A 20,819-nucleotide genomic window follows, 5' to 3' on the forward strand; every position below is an offset into this window, starting at 1 on the left:
CAGCAGCGAGGCGCTTTGATAAAACCACAGTGTCAGTACCGTGTGGAGCCACAGAGAGCTGCGCCACGGTGAGACAGGCAGGGCTCGGCACCGCACGGCAGCACACGGGAAGACGGGACTGGGTGAATGCGGTCCTCAACACACTGCTGCAGACACTTCTCAAGATTTCCGGAGATAAGACAACGCTAAGAGTAATATTCAACCATACAGGGAAGAGGAATTTGAGTCACTCCAATATTTGTAATTCCGCGCGAAGAAAATCAGGAAAACGGGAGCCAAGGGGACACAGTAGAACGCGGTCAATAGCTGTCGATAGCTATTGGAGTGTAAATGTACAGCGTGCAGTTGGCAAACTCCTTATTGCTTCGAAAGTGTTGACAGTTTTTAAGAGCCGAAAGGGAAAGTGGTGTGGGAAGGATTCGTCTGTCCACCATGGAGAACGCGCACACAAAGAGCGTGGAAGAAGTTTACAGTTATTTCTGCGTCAATGATAGCACAGGACTTTCCCTGGACGAGGTGAAACGACAGAGGGAGAAATGGGGCCTGAACGGTACGACAATTTAAAGCATAGGCCACTGCTGTGAAGGAGACACGCTTCAGAAATGTCTTGCCGTTAATTACACGGGCAGTGGGAGCTCAGTGTTCAGTATGTGGGTTAAAAGTCATCATTTTCATCCGCTGTCCGGTGTTACCCGGCCCCACAAAGTCATTTAGCTGACGTCATCACTGGTGACCTCGAGGCTTTCCCATCTCTTACATAGCAACAAATGAATCATTACTTAGAGGACAATGGATCGTTGTTAAACATGGGGCAATTTTTAGCGGTTATAACAGTGTATCAATGTGTAACGTTTCATGGTCACACCTGATTGTCATTTAGTTAATGCCAGTGGTTGTGAAAGATGGTGACATTGGTGAACACACTGTCCGCGTTGAACACTTTACCTTGGTGAGTGTTACTTAAAGCAAAACCAGTTCACACACCTGTCCATGTGCCTGGAGATCCAGCTGGCAGTTGCCACTGACCAGTGGCCAAAGCATCGCTGGAATAACATTATCAGGCTAAATTAATCTCTATTGTCCCAGGCAACTGTTATTATTTTAAAATTACCTGGGCGATTATGAAGGGTATCCTCAGGCCTTTACGTCATTGGATTTTTTCTGTTATGTAAATGATCTTCAATAAGAAATAAGGCCATAGTTGGAACTGTAAATCTGATATCTGATTCAGAACTTACTAACAAATTGCATTATTTCAGTGTGTCTGCCTCTTGTTTATACTGGGATTTAATGATCAAACGGATCAACACTTGATTCACTACATCGCCTGAAGAATAAAGGGGAAACACTCCCCTTTGGTTAATGTGTATGACTAAATAATCACTTAGCAAAATCTGAATTGAAAATTAAAATATGGTGGCTTTTTTTCACATCAACTAGTTCCAGTGTCACATTTACCACCTTCAAGCCAGTGTAATGCTCCTTGATAGAACATACTGAACTCTGTTTTAATAGTCTGCTCCCTATTTAGAAACAGGAAGCAAGTCATGTGTATACATGGAATCTGCCAGTGTCTTTTTACAACTTACCTTCATTTTCTTTTCTGTTTCTTGCGCCTCAACTGTATCAACTCTCAACGTGCACTACACTCAGAGTTACCAGCAGAAGAAGGTAATCATTACTGTCACTGATATTGTTACTGTCAATTTATGATAACAGATTTCTGTGCGGGGTTGCTTTTAACCAGCTCCTTACTCTACAGGGAAATCTTTATGGGAGCTTGTCCTTGAGCAGTTTGAAGATTTACTTGTTCGAATTCTTCTCCTGGCTGCATGTATATCTTTTGTAAGTATACCTCTAGTTGTTTTGTGCTGTGCACAATGCTTGATTCATGATTCTTTTGCACCCAATGTAGATTTGTAGAATTTCATTTCAGTTCGTGCCACAGGATTTTATTTCATTCTGACCTTATGTAATAGAACTGAATTAACAAATTACAAAATTACAAATACACAGTTATTCACTATCCGGTTACCTAATTCATGCTGTCTCCAGTAAAAGAGTAATATAAACATACAATCCAAAAACTAAAGGGAGTCTCAGGACAAGTCACTGCATCCTTTACATAGCTTTTTCTTCCCCCCTCTGACTGAAAGTGTGTTTACGTGCAGTTAAAATGGCAGACAGGATTATTATTAAGCCCGGTGTGATGAAAACGAGGGGACTATTTATGCATTGCATAGTGCAGAAGTGTGAACACTTACAGTTTGTGTAACCTAGTTGGGGTTACATTCACATATTGAGGGGCTAAACAGCTGAGAAGGCTAGCGACCCATCTCAGGAATGGTGACAACAGCAGTAGCAGCATTGAGTTGCCATCACCACATGCCAAGTAAGACATTTGAGTCATCAAGCATGGCTGCTGTGCAATGCTGGTCTGCAGGTAAATGTTCAATGAGTGGACCGCCATTATGTGTGCCGTTATGCAATTTGCTACATTTGTCTCAATTAATTTAAAAAGCTCAGATTCTTAGGCACATTTGAGGCTAAATGTGAGTGTCTGTGATGGGTGAATAACTAGAATTACTCTTTGTCGCTATGTAGTGTATTAATAATTTATTTTTGCTTTTTTTCACTTTTTTATTTTTTTTTTGTACTTGAATGCACATAACATTTATAGATGTCTGGAGAACATTTCGATAACGTGGGCCTGCTGTGTGCGTGAGAGGTTGTGTGCGTATCAGTGTGTGAGCTGGTATGTAGTGTCCAGTGCCAAGTCAGGTGATACAGAGGTGTCAGTGGCTGCCGTCTGACAGGGGAACAGAGCACCACTCAAGACCAAATTTGGGCCCTCACCCATCAGTGGGAGGGTTCAGGATGAATAAACATACACACCCATTTCAACATAAATGCAACCTCTCCCATTCTGTAAAGTGTACCTAAGGTGCAAATTAAAATTAGGAATCCAATTAAAAAAGCCTTCACCTTCTGTTCACCTTCAAAATGTTTTAACTACTGAAGCAGTTTCTCTCAACAGTTTAATATGAATGGTTCAGTTTGGTGTTTAGAGCCATCTTCTGATATAAAATGCATTACCTAATGAGGTTATAGTGTAAACAAATGTTTGCTTAATAAGAAAAAAAAACAAAATTTAGCCATAATAAATAGATTTGCTAGCTGCAGCTGGATTGACATAATTTGAGTTTTGTGAACCTAATAAACTGAAAACTAAATGAAAAGTATTTCCCTTAAATTAAAATCTGCATGAAATGCAAACTGGTCCTATTTTGTCACAAGTTTTAAAAGATAAAGAAATCACTCACTGATCCCATCTAGTTCTCTCTCATGTGATTCACTGCTGAGCAGGTTCTGCTGGTAGAGAGAGGGGCTGTTTAGGAGTGGGAGACTGTATCTCAGAGCACTCTGTCATAGAGAAAGATGTCCAGAAATGTAGAAGCTCTCATCCAGAAGCTCTCATTTTAGCATGTTCATAGGGATTAGCATACAAGCTTTGTTAATACAAAGCGATGGAGGATGAGAGACCACATTAAAGCTGATATTATCCCTTTGCTGCATGCTTGTGCTTGTTTAACAGGTGTTTTATTAAACTACATTTATTGGCCTGTTACTTGCGAAGCTTATTTTGCACAAGCGTTAAAGCTGTGCGAGAGGAGGACAGACTACATCATTAACATCATAACTTTATTTTCAGATTTATAGTATATAGGACTTTTTATACATTGCAGCACTTAAAAATGTTAAATGGTCTGCATTTATATAGCGCTTTTCTAACTATTTGGCCTCAGAGCGGTTTACACTACTTCTCATTCACCCATTCGCCCTCACAATTGCACAACAACGGGGAAGATGCTATGCAGCTGGCCAACGCTCACCGGGAGCAACTAAGTTGCGGTTCAGTGTCTTGCTCAAGGACACCTCGACATGTGACCGAAGGAGATTGGGAATAAACCAAGAACTGTTGGATTGATTAGCTAAAATTGCCCACAGTGAACAGAATAAATGCACTGCTTGCTGCTGTAAGTAGTTGTTCACTTGTAAAGTTAAGAGGCTTGATTCTTTTTGTGTGTGTGTGTGTTTTTCAGAAATTTGGGTTGGTGGAGAGGAGGTGTTGAGTTCATATGTCATATATATATATGGGTTTTGGTAGAACCATTTGACAGTAAATGAAGTTTTTAATGGGAGTAATGTGTGGGATGATCCTTAGCTATTAATGTCTGGTTTTGATGTCAAACCTCCATGTTACTAAGATGAAAACACAGCTGTCATATAATGTCTTTCAAATATAAAACCATTTATTTAAAAGCTTAATTTGTAACTGTACAGCATGTTACTGTACAGTTTTTGTTAAATTGTTATCTTTTATTCTTATCATAAGCTTCTAGCTGCTTGATCTGTAAAAAGGTTTCATGTTTTTGTGCTGTTTTCAGGTCCTAGCCTGGTTTGAGGAGGGAGAAGAAAGCATCACAGCCTTTGTGGAGCCTTTTGTGATTCTACTCATTCTTATAGCTAATGCCATCGTCGGAGTGTGGCAGGTAAGAAGAGAAGTGACTGTATTTGAAATGCCACTATATCTCCTTTGTATCTGTGGAATAGCTTTGGAAACTACTGGGATCTTTCATTCTAGATTAGATTCACCTAAATGTTATCATTTTAAAAATATAAATCACATTTAATTTGCAGCAGATTTTTTTTAGTTAAAATGATTGTACAATAAATGAAACCATGGATTGTTGATTTCACCAGTATAATTAAAGAGTTTAGGATAATATAATAAGATGACATACCAGGATTACCTTTTAGTTAGAATCCAACTGAAAGTTGTTTGTTGTCATTGTGAGCCTGTGCTAAAATGGAAACAGAGATATTACACTCTTCTAGCCAAATCCAATGCACTACAGTATGGTAGTCTTCTTAAAATGATCGCAATTTTATCAAGTTGCACATGCATCCAATGCAATCTAATCATGTATGACATTATTGTTAACTGCACTGTGCAAAGTGTTCAATACAACACATCTCTGACACACTTGGATTGCATAACAAAAATCAAACCTATCCTACGTACAGTGAAGTGTATATGTGGCTCAGAAATGTAGTCATCACACAGAACAGAGATCTAGTCATTGTGCCAGAGCTTTTAGTGATCTGATGTTTAATACACAGCTCATTATAGGAGGAGAATAGAAGTCCATAACAAGATGGATGTGATTTGGAGGTTTTTAGATTTGTTATACTTTGCTGGCACTGTAGATGAACACTGTGTACTTGAAATGTTTGTCAAATTTGTGTTGAAAAGGACCAGTCTGTCATTTGCCATCAGCAGGCTTTCTGTTTAGTGCTTACATATGAGGCTGGCTTATTTATTTAAAAATGTGTGGGAGGTCTGTTCTGAGTGATGTGTTGTTCTGGCTGATGACGGATGAAGATGCTTGTGAAGGATAAAATTGGAAAATGTCAAGAAGCTGCTAATTATGTGATTTATATGCCCACTTCACACCTAAATGTCCCCAACCAGCCTTTAATGAAATTAATATCCAACTTTAAAGAGAACTGCTCTCACTCCATTTAGTCCAGCAGAGTCAAGAACATGCACGTTTAGTTTTTGTGGTATTATCTAAGAACTCTTGGCAATAAATCTCTTTTTGACTTCACCAGGAACGCAATGCTGAGGATGCTATTGAGGCACTTAAGGAGTATGAACCTGAGATGGGGAAAGTGTACCGACAGGACAGAAAAACGGTGCAAAGGATCAAGGCCAGAGACATTGTGCCTGGTGACATAGTGGAGATTGCTGGTAGGTCGAGTTGCTATTGATTTTATTGATGCTATTGTTACACTGGCACATCTGCCAGCACAAATGTAAAAAAGATATTGCTTCATTCTCTCTCAAAGGAAGTTTCTGGAGAACATGACAGTATCAAAGCTTGAAAGTCATTGGAAATTGGCAGTGCCACTTAAGCTTATATTAACAATTGTTTATTCTGCTCTGAAAGAGTCTAGTTTTCAATATGCAGCTTTGCTTGAGATCAAAGTGTTCTTTCTTCTTTTTCCAATGATAGTGAAAAATGAGAGCTTATAGCACCCTACCAGGTTAAACTCCAACCTCAAATAAAGCCCACACCGATCCAATGGGTCCAGTTGTAGACAGTGTGTGTGTTTGTGTTTGTGTGTGTCCACACTCACTAATTTAAGGTCACACAGGTAACATGCTGCTACTGCATCTTTGCAGCCCCATGTTCTCCCCCCACCCTCTTATGCAGTTTGTGGTGTGAGCACTGGAGTGATTCATGCTGCTGAGGTCCATTCAGCGTATTTCAGCAGCTGAAACCCTAAGAATGTAAAGCTTTGATCTTACACATACACAGAGACACACACACAATTCTGCAGGGGGATGAAAAGATGTGCTGAGGAATGCTCAAGTCCTCAAAAGACTTTGGCGTTATCTTGATTCTCTGAGCTACTGTACTGATGCATTGTTAGTTTTTTGTTTTATCATACTAGTAGCTTTTAGCTGTCATAGGCCATTAAGATTAGGGAATGCAGTATTTATAGAGGCAGTGACAGTCGTAAAGATGACAGGTGTCTGGTCCTACCCTGTGCGTGCCCCTCCTTTCCTGCTTTGGGTACGTTGCTACAGTGGGTGATGTGGGACTGTGTTCAGTAGGACTCTTCAGTAACCTTGCCAAGGGCAAATGAAGCAGTGGTGTACAGGGAATTTAAAATCTACTCCTTTATTTTTGTATATAAAATTAGTTTCTGGTTTGCACGGCTAATCATAACTTTAGAGTCAGAGTTGCAAATAAGTGGAGCATTGAGAGCTTAATTATTTGGTGCAAGTTTAAAGAGGAATTTGGGAGTGAGACAAACTCTCATTTTGCATATAAGAGACCTAGTTATTTAAAAACCCCTGATGAAGGTTGGTCGGGGCTTTTTGCCGTCAGCAGCCTGAGGCTTACTTAAAATTGCAGCCCAGCAGAAGCACTTTATCCTGCAGTCCAGACAAGCAGGGCCAGAGCCATTTGTGGAAGTTAGTTCTTCTACCCGTATTTCCACAGAGTAACTGGGGTTTAAATTGTCTAATTCTAAGTCATAGTTCTACCCCCTGAAATTCCTTAGCTTGGTGATAGTACTTTCTAAAGTTTCAGTGGTTTTTCAGGGTTTTTGTAGCGCTCAATGTAGCTGACTTGTTAGATTGCATAAATTTTAGCTGCATATATTTTACAGTGGTTCCTGTGCAGGCTTCCTTTTTTCTTATGAATAATATTTTCCTGAAGCTACAAAGTGACCCCTAATGTACGGAGGAGTGTGATGACGCAGATGCTGGCTGGTTGGCTGGCTGCCGAGCTAAGGTAGAGGACACAGAGACAAACCGTCTCCGCTAAGAAGAATAGCCTGCAGCCTATCTGTGCTGCTCTCTGTGAGGACCCTGCTGTTGGTTTGAACAGTGCCTCCTACTCGCACATCATCACTCATCGGCTTCACAGTTGCATTCTCACTGAAATGTGTTTCATGTCATGGAAATAACCTTCTGTGTAATGCATTACACAATTATTTAATGCTTGTTTTTTTGTTTGTTTCTTTCTTTTTTGTTTATTTGTTTTACATAATTGACGACTAATGTCATCTTTTCTGTGCAGTCTGCTACCTGATGAGGCTTGTTAATGACAACATGGCTAAGCCAAACAATGCAGTTTTAAACAAAATGAGTCAAAAAATTATGTACCTAGATCTTGGAACCATCCGGTGAAGATGACTTTCAGGGTTTGTAATCAAATCTATGTTTGCACTAGTTTTAGGACGAGCTGGTGTCAACAGCCAACATTTACTAAGGCAAACTAATGTGTAGTTCTGTAGTTCCTTCCAGTGGATTTAAGGTCTTGTCATAACAGGCGACACATTGTATCTTGCTAGTTTACACATTGGCTTGCAGATTTGAATGTTGGCCTTTATTCAGAGCAGCAGAGCTCAGCGGGATTGTTCTTTGCTGTGAAGTTGTGGAGTATCATAGTGACGGGGGGCTAATGTAGGGGGCAGTATAGAGGGAGGATTTCTCATCTGCATCTGCTTGTGTGGGAGAGAGATGACCTTATAGGGAAGCACTTTGTGGATAACTGTCCCACCCCACCATGCTCAATGCACAGTGACCCTACCCATCAGCACCCGCACCCTCCACTGAGATTCCAGACACCATGCATAGTATGTGGCATTTAATGTGGTCTGGCAAGTGTCTGTTGTTACTGAAGGACTGTCTTTTGGCAAAGGTTCCTGACTTGTCAGCAAGATATAGAGAAACTGTCTCATCTTTCCAAGCAGGGAGTCAGGGAAGGCCTGCAGAGGGGCGGAGAGGTTCTAACTGAAACCCAACTCTGCAGGTTGATGCTGCCAATGGAGAATATGCATGTACGGTTAAGCATTAAACTGAACTGACCCACTCTGCCACCGCACTGGTGGCTGAAAGTCCATGCAGTGGTTACTAGGCATAGATGGGATAGTGGGAGGTCAAAATCTAACCCTTGACTTGCTGCAGTTAAGAACCGCAATTGTACTGCAATGGTGCTTTATGGCAAGGCCAACTTGGGTGATATACACAGTAATTTTGGTTTGCTGATATTTTTTCTGTAATGCCTCCCTGCTGCTTTCAGAATTTTTTTAAGTGCAACTAAAAACATTAGAAAGTTCAAAGTCAGAGGTTCAGAATGTTATATTGTTTGCATTATGAAAACAAACGTTAGTGTCGTGGTTGCAATCTTGATACTAATTTCTTTTCATAATGAATTGTGTCATGCTTAATGTACATGCAGTTTCTGCCACACTCTACTAGCCCCCCAGTTAAATTTGACAAGAATTTCAGCGCTCGCAGTCCTGGGGTAAGTTTTGTTACTATGGCAACACCAGTTGATTAATAAGAATTAGTCGCATGCTATGTGGATGCTCAGTCTGCTGCTGCTTAGGATTCATAACAAAGACAGCAAAGCAAAGATCTCAAGGAGACAGTATAGAGTTGTTGCTTACAGAACTGAGGTCATAGCTAAGGATCAGCTCCACCTACCGTGTGTTCATTGTGACAGTGTAACAGCAGTCAAGAAGAAATTAGTCAGCTCTTGGTAAATATTTGTTTTATCTCTCTCTGTCCAGCCAAAATAGTGAAACGCACTTGTGACTTTGGCTACATGCTAGCACAGTGGCCAGTGTGCAAAAAAGATTTCTTAACTGAACAGTACCCATTGCAATGTCCACCTGTACATTTTGTGTGGTAGATAGGGTCCATTTTAACCCCACATTTGCAGAAACAAGACTTAACAATTTGTTATTTCCTTTTTACAATATTTAGTTTTACTGAGTCACAGTAACATTGCCTCTCTAGTGCATCTGACTACAGGTTAGATGTTATTTAATTTAGACTTCTAAATTAAATTCACATATTTGTTTAAATAAGCATTTGCAATTACAACTGCAGCTGGTGAGTGTGTCAGTAGCAGCTGTGTTGGAAGGCTGCAGGACGTTTCACCTGTTGACCGTTCTGAAATGGCTTCTTAAAATGACAGGGGGTCAGTGTTTTGTTCAACTGCCATCAGCACATGCAGCCTCCTGGCTGGCCATGAAGAAACCTGGCCTGCCAAACAACACACTATTCCCTAATACACAGCAGGGTGACTGCCTGTCAAAGCTGGCATTTGGGGGACAGTCTCTGCCGTGCCTGCTATGTTTTAAAAGTCACCTTTGGGAGACATACTGGATTCAGTGAATCACCAGGGCTAAGCTTTTGTCACTGTAAAATTTAAGGCTGTATGACCTGTTGGCAAACACAGAGGTGAAAAAGTGGTCATGCCTGAGGGGATGCTTGGACTGTTATCAAGTAGGATGTTGATACAAAGGGACAATAATATACACACACACTTCATGAGAGCAAGTCTGCAGTGTAACACAGCCAGAGGACACTTCCAGTGCTTCTCAGTGTCACTGAGTCTGAACACCCAGTGCCGTTTTCTTTTCATGAGAACATCAGCAAGCACCATTGTTAAAAGCCTATCTCTCTGGCCTTGTTTTCTTTGCCTCAGCACTCATCTTAGAAGTTGTATTTTTTCAAAACTAATGAAATTAGGGTGTGGCTTGAAAACAGGTTATTTTCTTGAATGTACAGCATGACTGTTGTCCCATATATAATAAACCAAATGTTGTCTTGATTTGTATCTCAAGATAACCCTAGCAATGCATTACCCCACCTGAGAGTTGGGTTGTGTGAGCATCTCAGACATGAACCCACAACTGTGCCCATTGTTCAAAGTTCAGATAGTTTAAAGATGCAGCAGAGCTCAATATTTGTCCTTCTCAGAAAACCTGTTACTGTTTGTCATGATTGGCCAGTGCCTGCTGACAGGTAGGAGTTTCTGGCACTGCTGTCAGGACATCTAATGAGTCCTTCAACTTCTCACAGGGTCACGTCTCCCAGTTAGAAGTCATTATTAATGAAGTAGAACTGTTGAAAGGCATTCCTGTGTAACAGGGCAGTAGTTGGAAACAAGTAAAATTGTGGACGTCTCATTAATCCAACAGTAAGGTGAGAAAGCATTATGAATGGTTGTACTTAAAGTGTCAGTACATTAAGAGACTCAGGCCCAGTCTTTGTCCCTTTGTCTCTTCCTGTGACAGTGGTGAGAAAACAGCTGCCATCACACGGCCACATTTAAACCTGATCAGTGCATTGGGGAACATACTGAAATGCTTTTCCCATTTTTGGCTGCATGTATTGTTCGTGCCATTGCTATTTTCCCTGCCCTTCTCTGAAGGGCATAGGGGGTTTTGGATTACGGTATGTCTTTCCCCTCAAATCAGAATCTTGACAGTGGTAAATGTATTATCAAATCTTTTTTGGTACTTTCATTTTTTTGTTTGTTTGTTCAATTCTTAGATTGAATTCTTAGACTTGTTTACAGATTAGATTCCAGCTATACCACATTCTTGGTTGCAGTCTTTAGAAACAGTTTGACACAATTTTAACTAAGTAGGCCTATATGTAAACTACACCCATGGAACTGTGCCATAGCCTGTGCCATTTCCCCACTTTCCATTGCCTTTATGTACCATTAGGAAGCTGAATTGGGTCACTGCAATTGCAGTGCACCCAAACTGGCCTTTTCCTTTGAGACGAGCCTTTTAAGGCACACAAGTCCTTCATTTCCTTCCCTTTCTTTGGCTCTCTTTCTCTTTCCCTACAGTGATGGCAGCAGTGCTCTGCCTGCTGTGTGGCACAGTGACCACCCTGTAATGAGTTTAGTTTATACTAATGATGAGTTTACTGCCGGCAGAAAATAGACATCTCATCTGTTAAATCTTCATCTAGGTGCTCTGCGCACGCAGTGCACTGTGAACGCTGGTGGACCTCCAGTGTTGGTGTTGTGCGTTTATGTAGTGTACAAGACTGCTTGCTCTGATCATGTAACAGTATGACCTTGAAAACATATTGTCATTAACTTGAGTTTTCAGTCTCAGACTAAAATTAAAATCCTTATTAAAGTTCTATCACCAATTTATTTTACCTTTGTGCTTAGGTTTTTTTGTCATTGTTTTTTATGTGTTTTTAGCTCTAATTGTGTATTTGTTGGGTTTTAGTTGGAGACAAGGTACCTGCCGACATCCGTATCTGTTCAATCAAATCAACAACACTACGAGTAGACCAGTCCATTCTGACCGGTAAGAGGTTTGCTGGTGGTATCACAGCTATCACATGAATTTTCGAGGTTCTTTTTATATACTGAAGCACTGAAAGTTAATTCCTTTCTTTTGTATACCATAATCATAATTCTGTTCTGCAGGTTTGTTCACGTTTGAACCAGAATAGCCGGATGACAGTGAACCAGATCATTTGTACTGGCTGCAGAATGATCACAGAACTGCATTATGACACTCTATACAATTGGCATGTTTGCTTCTGAACTGAAATTTAAGCATGTGAAAGATCAGTGTTGCTGGAAAAAAAAAATCAGCAGCATAGGTCTCTCTGTAGACATAACTGACTGTGCTTCATTGCTAGGATCATTTGCAGAGACAAATGCAAACTGATTTTACCTAATACCCTGATTTGTTTTTGTAGGTGAGTCTGTCTCTGTCATCAAACACACTGACCCTGTGCCTGACCCACGTGCGGTAAATCAAGACAAGAAGAACATGCTTTTCTCTGTAAGCTCTGCTCTGTACAAGTTCTCACACATCTTGTTGATGGCACTCAATGTCTTGTTTGTGTAATTTATGTCAGCTTCCCAGAAAAACTGGCTTCTGTAATTGTTTGCCAGTATGAAGTGTTAACAGATGAACGTGAGCCAACATGTCTATATGCTTGTCATTTCAGGGTACCAACATTGCATCTGGGAAGGCCGTGGGTGTGGTTGTGGCCACCGGTGTAAATACAGAGATTGGTAAGATTCGTGATGAGATGGCAGCCACTGAGCAGGAGAAGACTCCTCTGCAGCAGAAGTTGGACGAGTTTGGTGAGCAACTGTCCAAGGTCATCTCCCTCATATGCATTGCTGTGTGGATCATTAACATTGGACACTTCAATGACCCCGTCCACGGAGGCTCCTGGATTCGTGGGGCTGTCTACTACTTTAAGATTGCTGTGGCGCTGGCCGTTGCTGCCATCCCTGAGGGTCTTCCTGCAGTCATCACTACCTGCCTGGCCCTTGGCACTCGCCGCATGGCCAAAAAGAATGCCATCGTCCGCAGCCTGCCATCTGTTGAGACCCTGGGCTGCACCTCCGTCATCTGCTCTGACAAGACAGGAACTCTGACAACTAACCAAATGTCTGTTCACAGAGTGAGTCACACACGTGTGCACACACACACACACACACGTGCACGCACACGTGTTATCTTTGTTGTCGTTGCTTAGATCAGGTGACTGCAGAGAAACTGTGCATTTCTCCTCAGCAGGTATCCAAATTACTTGACAAGATGTAACTTAAATTGTTGTTCAATTGTTAGGTGACTTGCAGTGCTGCTGTTGCATAACTGACCTTGCATTATCACTGAGTTTCTGTTGTTTGGGTCTAAGTTGTACAGGACGTGATTACATACCCTAACATATCTGCAATTAGGGCTGTTTTTAGTAATGTATAATGATTTACAGTTGGCCATACATCAAAACACTAAATTGCACTCAGGATATGTAGATAAAAGCCTTTGAAGACGCACGTTGTTTGTTGTTGTACACATCTACTTTGAATGCATTAAATAATATAACTAATTTTAAAGTAAAACATCTAACACATGTTTGATAAAAAGTTAATAGCTAAAAAAGTAAAAACCTTCCCACTGAGTTTTGTTAGCTGATGGTATGTACTCTTGACCTCCAATCTCACTGTTCATGTTTAGAAAATGGAGTTTCAATGTGCCCATCTGATCTAATCATCAGACAAACACAACACAATTTAAAATTTGGATTTGATTTGATCGTGCTTTTATATGTGTGTGTGTGCTTAAGCTTCTTCTGGAAGCAGGGCTGGCACTGCAGCTTCTTCCTTTTGACCTTCGTCCACCACAGCTTCTCTCTTTACTCCTGCTCCCTGGCAGTCTTGTCTGTTTGCTTGTGAAGAGAAACTAAACACCTTTTTGTTTCATTAGGCAGCAGGCCACCCAGCCAAGCCCCTCACAGTGACACACGCGATATCACTGCAGCCTAGAGCCCTCAACCCTTTTCAGTCCTCTTGGGATTTCTGTGGTTTGTGCTGCCACCTGCTGTATTGGCAACACTGGCGTGACAATAAATTGTGTCTGCTTTGGACAAAACTGACTGTTTTTTGCTATCTGCTCTTTTGATCTCCAGGTGTTCATTATCAACAAAGCTGAAGGTGACAGCTGCTCTCTGTCAGAGTTCACAGTCACAGGGTCTACGTATGCCCCAGAGGGAGAAATGTGAGTAGAAAACAAAAAAATTTTCCTGTTGCTATATTAATGTATATAAATACTTACAGGTACTCTAAAACTCTATACTTGCCCTCAGGTTCCAGGATGGTAAACCAGTGAACTGCTCCCAGTATGATGCCTTGGTTGAACTAGCCACCATCTGTGCCTTGTGTAATGACTCCTCTTTGGACTTTAATGAGGTCTGAACCCTTTCTGTTTTAAATGTACATCAAGTGTAACACGGGTTTGTTTTTTCCGACTTTTAATTGCATGTCATAAGGATTCACAGCATTTCAATATACCATGTAGATGGGTGGTAAAATTATTTTGCGCACTTGCATTAAAAAACAAATTTATCCCATTAAAATAAAATCTAAAAAATAGTGTGCATATTATGAAGAGGGCTGTGAACCTTTCAACAACAGTCTACATATACACACTTACTATAATGCTTCATCAAATTGGTGTTTTTGTTAAGAGTGAGCTATAAGCCTACTTACATGATTACAAAAATACCTGCATTGGCATCTTGGAGTTTTTAAAAAGGAAAAAATGTTCCTGTTTTTGATCCCAGATGAAGGGTGTCTACGAGAAGGTCGGTGAGGCCACAGAGACTGCACTGACCTGCCTGGTGGAGAAGATGAACGTGTTTGACAATGAAGTCCACAACCTGTCGAAGATTGACAGAGCTAACGCTTGCAACTCAGTGAGTGGCACCAACTCCCTCACCTGCTCACGCTGCACACTTCCAATGTTCCCACTCAGCAGCTTTTTCTCACTCTCTCCTTTTGTCCGATCAGGTTATCAAGCAGCTGATGAGGAAGGAGTTTACTCTAGAGTTCACCAGAGACAGGAAGTCTATGTCTGTCTATTGCACCCCCAACAAATCCCGGTCTTCTATGGGCAAAATGTTTATCAAGGTACACAGAGAGAAACATTGTTGATGGCTATACTTTTGATTGTTGTCAATCTTCTGCATTGTTATAAATATTTTACTCCTCTGTTGAACCCCACAGGGAGCCCCTGAGGGAGTTATTGACAGATGCACTCATGTCAGAGTTGGCAACATGAAAGTTCCACTCAGCAAAGGTATCAAGGAAAAGATCATGTCTGTGATCCGTGAGTACGGGACGGGTCATGACACCCTAAGGTGCCTGGCTTTAGCCACACGAGACAGCCCACCCAAAATGGAGGATATGATACTGTCTGACACGTCGAAATTTTCGGAGTACGAGGTAGGTTTTACCTAAATAGCAAATTTCTAGTAAGTTATTGGATGGTTTAATCAAATCTGCTGCATTTAATGCCTACATGTATACTTTTATGAATTACCACAAAATGTCGCATCTTTGATTTTCTGCGTCCAGTCCGACCTGACCTTTGTCGGCTGTGTCGGCATGCTGGACCCTCCCAGACAGGAAGTGGCTGCCTCCATCCAGCTGTGCCGCCAGGCCGGCATCCGTGTCATCATGATCACCGGGGACAACAAGGGCACAGCTGTTGCTATTTGCCGCCGCATTGGCATCTTCGCAGAGGATGATGACGTTGAGGGCATGGCCTTTACAGGACGAGAGTTTGACGAACTGTCTCCCAATGCCCAGAGGGAGGCTGTGACTCATGCTCGTTGTTTCGCCCGTGTCGAGCCTTCCCATAAGTCCAAGATTGTCGAGTATCTCCAAGGACATGATGAGATCACAGCTATGGTATGAAGTGTAAAAAGTAATTCTGCGGGTGGTTAACAATTCATTTGAAATATAAAGCATTATGTCTTTTCCTTTAGCTGTAATGTTTAGTTATCTCTGTATAGTCAGGATAGTAAACTTGTACTCATACCCGTGGATATTGTGTTTTTGTCGGTCATGTAAGCATATTGATGCTGTGTTGATTTGCTGGTCTTACAGAGTAAACAATCTTCTCCATGTTTTCCACAGACTGGTGATGGCGTGAACGATGCCCCTGCCTTGAAGAAGGCAGAGATTGGCATCGCCATGGGTTCTGGCACTGCTGTCGCAAAGTCAGCCTCTGAGATGGTCCTTGCCGATGACAACTTCTCTTCTATTGTGGCAGCCGTTGAAGAAGGCAGAGCTATTTACAATAACATGAAGCAGTTCATCAGATATCTTATCTCCTCCAATGTAGGCGAGGTCGTTTGGTGAGTCTCTTCCCAGTGGCAAATGACATTAGAATTTAATACGTTTCCTATAATTTGACACTTTCATAGGAGGACCGATTAATAAAAGACCAATTTAATAATTGCTATCCACCATGCAATGTTCAGACTTGCTCCAGTGTGTCAATGCATTTGCTTTTGGATTCATTTTTCCTGTTAGCATTTTTCTTACTGCTGCGCTGGGTTTTCCTGAGGCCCTGATCCCTGTTCAACTTCTCTGGGTCAATCTGGTGACAGACGGCCTCCCTGCAACTGCTCTTGGCTTCAACCCGCCAGATCTGGACATCATGGAGAAGCCTCCTCGCAATGCCAAGGAGCCTCTCATTTCTGGATGGCTCTTCTTCAGATACTTAGCCATTGGAGGTCAGTTCATGATATAGAATCTAAAATAAAATCAATTTCTGAGGTGTCTACAACAAATCTGTGTTTGATTGAGATGTGGATGATCATGATACTATTTTGGTATCTTTGCTCCTAGGGTATGTGGGTGCAGCCACAGTGGGAGCTGCTGCCTGGTGGTTCACAATTTCTGAGGATGGACCTCAGGTCACTCTGTATCAGCTGGTAAGTTTGCCATTGCAAATTCATTTAGCCTCCCTCAGCTCTCTGCAACCACTTCAGTCGTCTTCCTTCCTCTCCACAGAGCCACTTCCTCCAGTGTGGCCCAGATAACCCAGAGTTTGAGGGCCTGGACTGCCAAGTGTTCGAGTCACCCTACCCCATGACCATGGCCCTGTCAGTGCTTGTGACCATTGAGATGTGCAATGCGCTGAACAGGTAAGTGCCTTTTAGACATGAGAAAAGACAGAGAAGTTCTAAAAGGATTATTTGCCCTAAAAAGATGAAGGGCAGGCTCACTGAAACACCCACTGTATTATCTTTGTCCAGTCTGTCGGAGAATCAGTCCCTGCTGCGCATGCCTCCCTGGGAGAACATTTGGCTGCTTGGGGCCATCTGCCTCTCCATGTCTCTTCACTTCCTAATCATCTATGTGGAACCTCTACCTGTGAGTTTTACGCACCCATTTTATTCAATGATTCGAAATGATTGAAAAGTAAAACTAAGAAATTGACTTGCTGTCTGGTGATTCGACTGCTAACTGCAGTATGGAGTTTTGAAGGTTATGTGATGCTTTCTGCCCCCTAGTGTTTGTAATGTTTCAATACACAACTGTATTGTTTGTAAAGAAAAATACTCTTAGAGGAAATGGTGGTTAATGGTGACAGAGAGAAGGGGTCTGCCATGCCACAAATGTATTTGGCTGGAATTAAACCCCAAGTAATTCTGAGTAATTGGTTTGTGTCCTAAAATAATGTTTTGACATTTTTTAAAAATGCTTAATTGCTGAGAGTGAGATGACAGTGTCAAAAACCCATGTGTGTATGTAAAATGTGAAGCTGCAGCGACTGCTTATTGAGCTTATGTTAGACATTGGATAAAAAGGGCAAATTCAGGCCAGGCTTTGTCACTTTAGAGTTCTGCATCGGTGCACATTTCTACCTTTGGACACTGTCCCAGTTTCCCAGTTTCTTTATCCCATGATAAACTATTTCCTGGCAGTAGTTTCATGCAGTTATAGGTGTACATGACTGTTCTCTTGTCACTTGTGAGAAAAAAATGACTAAGTCCCCAAATTTTGGAGTGGGCCACCTGATGCCCTAAACTGTTCACTTCTCCCATTATGTAATATTATAGAGGTGGAGGGTGATCTCTTCAAATAAGAGATCCAATGCAGTTATAATCCTGCTCCTTACCATAATATAAAAGTAGCTGTAAAGATAAATGACTATTGTTGTCATGCTCTCTCCTAGGTCATCTTCCAGATCACACCTCTGGATACTAACCAGTGGTTGATGGTGCTGAAAATCTCCATACCTGTCATCCTGCTGGATGAGCTGCTAAAGTTTATGGCCAGGAATCACATGGAATTTGGTAAACGGCAGGAGAAGCCAGCCAGCAAAGGCTGCTCTCTGTGTGCATGTGCCAAGGGTATCTCCTGGCCCTTCGTGGCCATCTCCCTGCCTCTGGTGCTGTGGATCTACAGCACCGATTCTAACGTGTCCTCTGTGTTGTGGCACTGACTGACTGTAGTACACTATCCTCCCTGTGCACCAGTGTGAAGTGGACATTAACACACATATCTAACAGAGTCACATCAGAACAATTTACAGTCGACACTTGCACCTGCTCTGATAGCCTAAGTACTGTCTCGATTTTTTATTTTATTTTATTTTTTGTATGTAAGACATTTTCACCCTTACACATTTATGAATGGGCTGGTAGGTCGGGGACATTAGTCATATTTTAATGGTATTAAATCCATGTTTTATTTTACAATTATGCTTTTTCTCTTTTGATCCCTTGTTTTGAACGGTTAGAGATGCATATTGTGTCGGTGTGTTGAGCTGTACAGAGAATTTACACTATTTTATAATAATTAATAATATTTTGTAATTATTTGGAAGTCTGAGAGGTTTCTGGGTACAGAGAGGATGTAATTGTTAGGACTGTATATTATGTGGGCAAATAGTTCAGTTTATTTGCACAAGCATGCATCTCTTTAGTGATCTTTATGCTCCATGCATCTTGTTCATTCATTATTTTCTGTATTAGGCAGAGCACAGCTACCTCAATGCTGTTAATATGACCATTACTACCCACCTGTCTTAACAACCATTTCATAGATGAAGTGTTGAGGTGAGCACCAATTTGTTTTGCAGTACAGACAAAGCCCTCACACATTTTTTTTTTGTTATATTTTGATTCAGAGTAATTTTGATAAAACCTGTTGTTAAATTTGTTTACTTGAAGAAAACACGTTTGTCTTTGTTTTTGTTTTTTTTTCTTAAGTTACATTTTTGAGATTTGGTTTATACGGTCAGTCTTAATTTTGCATTTTAATTCCAATAATCTTATATGTATTGTATGTAAAATGTGCACATACTGTACTTGAATCTGTAAAAACTACACCAAGAAGCTGTTAGTCTTATCAACTGAGCACAACATGGACTGAGACCTCTGAAAGGGTGAAACTACTAGTCATTGAAAGAGTCTGTATATGTGTACATAGCACACCAGGTAGAATCTCTGTATAGATTTTGTTGCTGTCAAAATGCTCCATACTGTCTCAAACTAAAGCATGATCTTAGCCTTTCTGCATGCCGGCTCCAGTAATACCAAGCCAGTGAGTGCTTAGATTTAGTTTTTAAGCTAACTGTTGTTTCTTCCAATGCTTTCCACCTGTTTATCTGCAGAGTGAGTACATTTTGATCTGCATGACTACTACTGGCACTCCCTCATTTTGCAGCTTTGCAGTCATTGCTCACATGAAAATCACAGCAATAACAGCTTCTTGTATTTTTGATAGAACTATAAGTTTTTAAAATATCCTTTCAATGGTACAAAACATGAGATACTCTGATAATTTAAGTATTTTAGAGTTGGTGTAATAATAGCTTGAATGTCACAAAGTGCCAAGTACATGCTGAGTTAAAATAGGAGCCAATTTTTTCTTAAACTGGCACAGTGTCACTGGTGCTGGTTATATTTGATTGTAGACTGGCATGTTGTGACAATGGTAGACTGACCATTGACTGATTTAATGGCCCCAACATTACAGGACACAGTGTTATTGTTTATCTACATTTCTTCAGTTGCATTTGTCCTCTGCTTACCCATAGCATGGCCTTTATTACTCTGCCTATTAAAAATAAGTATTTATGGATTTAAATTATTGCCCAGATGCCTCTGCCTAAGATCTGTGGTTTCTGTCGACTGATTTGATTTTTTTTCTCTTTTTCTTTGCAGCAAGGGCAAACTAAGGCCACCTCTAAATTCCTTGCAGGAACTTTAGGTTTGTTTTGTGTTGTGCATGTGTGTTTTGTGCAGCACATCTTATGAGAGCTGCATGCCAGTTAAATAATATGAAGACAGGGGTTCATAAAATTCATAAATCCTTTTTTATAGAATGGCCGTAAATAAATGTCTGATGAAAACTAGCCAATCCCATTTAATTAGTCCTTCCATTCTCCCGCATGAAGAGCCTTAGATTCTAATACAATTCTCATCTTTTTAGACTAAGATCTTAGTACTATGTACAGTAAAATGTCCATTATTCTGTGGTGCATGTCCGCTGAATCAGCAATGTTTTACCAGACCTGTGTAATAGACAATGTATAGTATTCATAAAATAGACTAGACATTCATCAGATTAGTACAAATATTAAATAAGCTCAAAAACAGCTCATCTTTCCTAAGGAAATACTTTATGGAATATTTAAAAACCAAACAGACTTTCTTCTTGCTTTGCACTGAGATGTGCAACATTTGGAGCAGATTTTGCCATATCTGTGAAGTCGGACATGCAGCTGCACAGTGACGCATAGGTTTTACCATGAGAGTGGCAGACAGTCCCTCCACTGGCATTTTTTTTGCCAAACTGCTGTACTGTATTTTCAGAGATGATTGTACAATGGTATCACATGAACTTTGGTTTCAGGTAAATAAAACTGTCATACATTGAGTTTACTGAAAGTTTTCCTGGTCTCATTTAAACAATAATGTAATGTGTCGTCTACCGCAGATCTACACTCATGTCAACTAAATGTTTAATAATTTTATTATACACTTTTAAAATATGTACAAAATACTATAAACATCTGTCTTGAAATAGTTTAACACTTTTTCCCAACTTAAGAATGAATAAAACATAGGATCATTTTTGACATAA

At 40.8% G+C, this 20,819-nt stretch overlaps 1 protein-coding gene across 3 annotated transcripts; it reads left to right on the forward strand.

Moving 5' to 3' along the window:
* The first annotated feature begins 37 nt into the window (after positions 1-37).
* LOC137135731 (sarcoplasmic/endoplasmic reticulum calcium ATPase 2-like) lies at positions 38-20,617 on the forward strand. Of its 3 annotated transcripts, none has more exons than XR_010915484.1 (21): positions 38-550; positions 1,654-1,671; positions 1,763-1,845; positions 4,449-4,553; positions 5,677-5,815; positions 11,632-11,712; positions 12,113-12,198; positions 12,368-12,832; positions 13,841-13,929; positions 14,018-14,120; positions 14,495-14,626; positions 14,721-14,840; positions 14,937-15,155; positions 15,288-15,623; positions 15,852-16,072; positions 16,251-16,453; positions 16,569-16,654; positions 16,734-16,867; positions 16,979-17,096; positions 17,902-19,345; positions 19,898-20,617. XR_010915484.1 is itself a non-coding variant. In XM_067520232.1 (21 exons), the coding sequence occupies exons 1-21, from the start codon at positions 433-435 to the stop codon at positions 19,909-19,911; spliced, it is 2,991 nt and encodes a 996-aa protein (XP_067376333.1). In that variant the 5' UTR covers positions 38-432; the 3' UTR covers positions 19,912-20,617. The 3 variants fall into 3 exon arrangements, 2 of the variants coding, with proteins under 2 accessions (XP_067376333.1, XP_067376332.1); XM_067520232.1 differs by having other exon boundaries at positions 17,902-18,022; XM_067520231.1 differs by having other exon boundaries at positions 17,902-20,617.
* The last annotated feature ends 202 nt before the right edge of the window (positions 20,618-20,819 follow it).

This window comes from Channa argus, chromosome 11, assembly GCF_033026475.1.
Source record: "Channa argus isolate prfri chromosome 11, Channa argus male v1.0, whole genome shotgun sequence".
In the NCBI taxonomy this organism is placed as follows: Eukaryota; Metazoa; Chordata; class Actinopteri; order Anabantiformes; family Channidae; genus Channa; species Channa argus.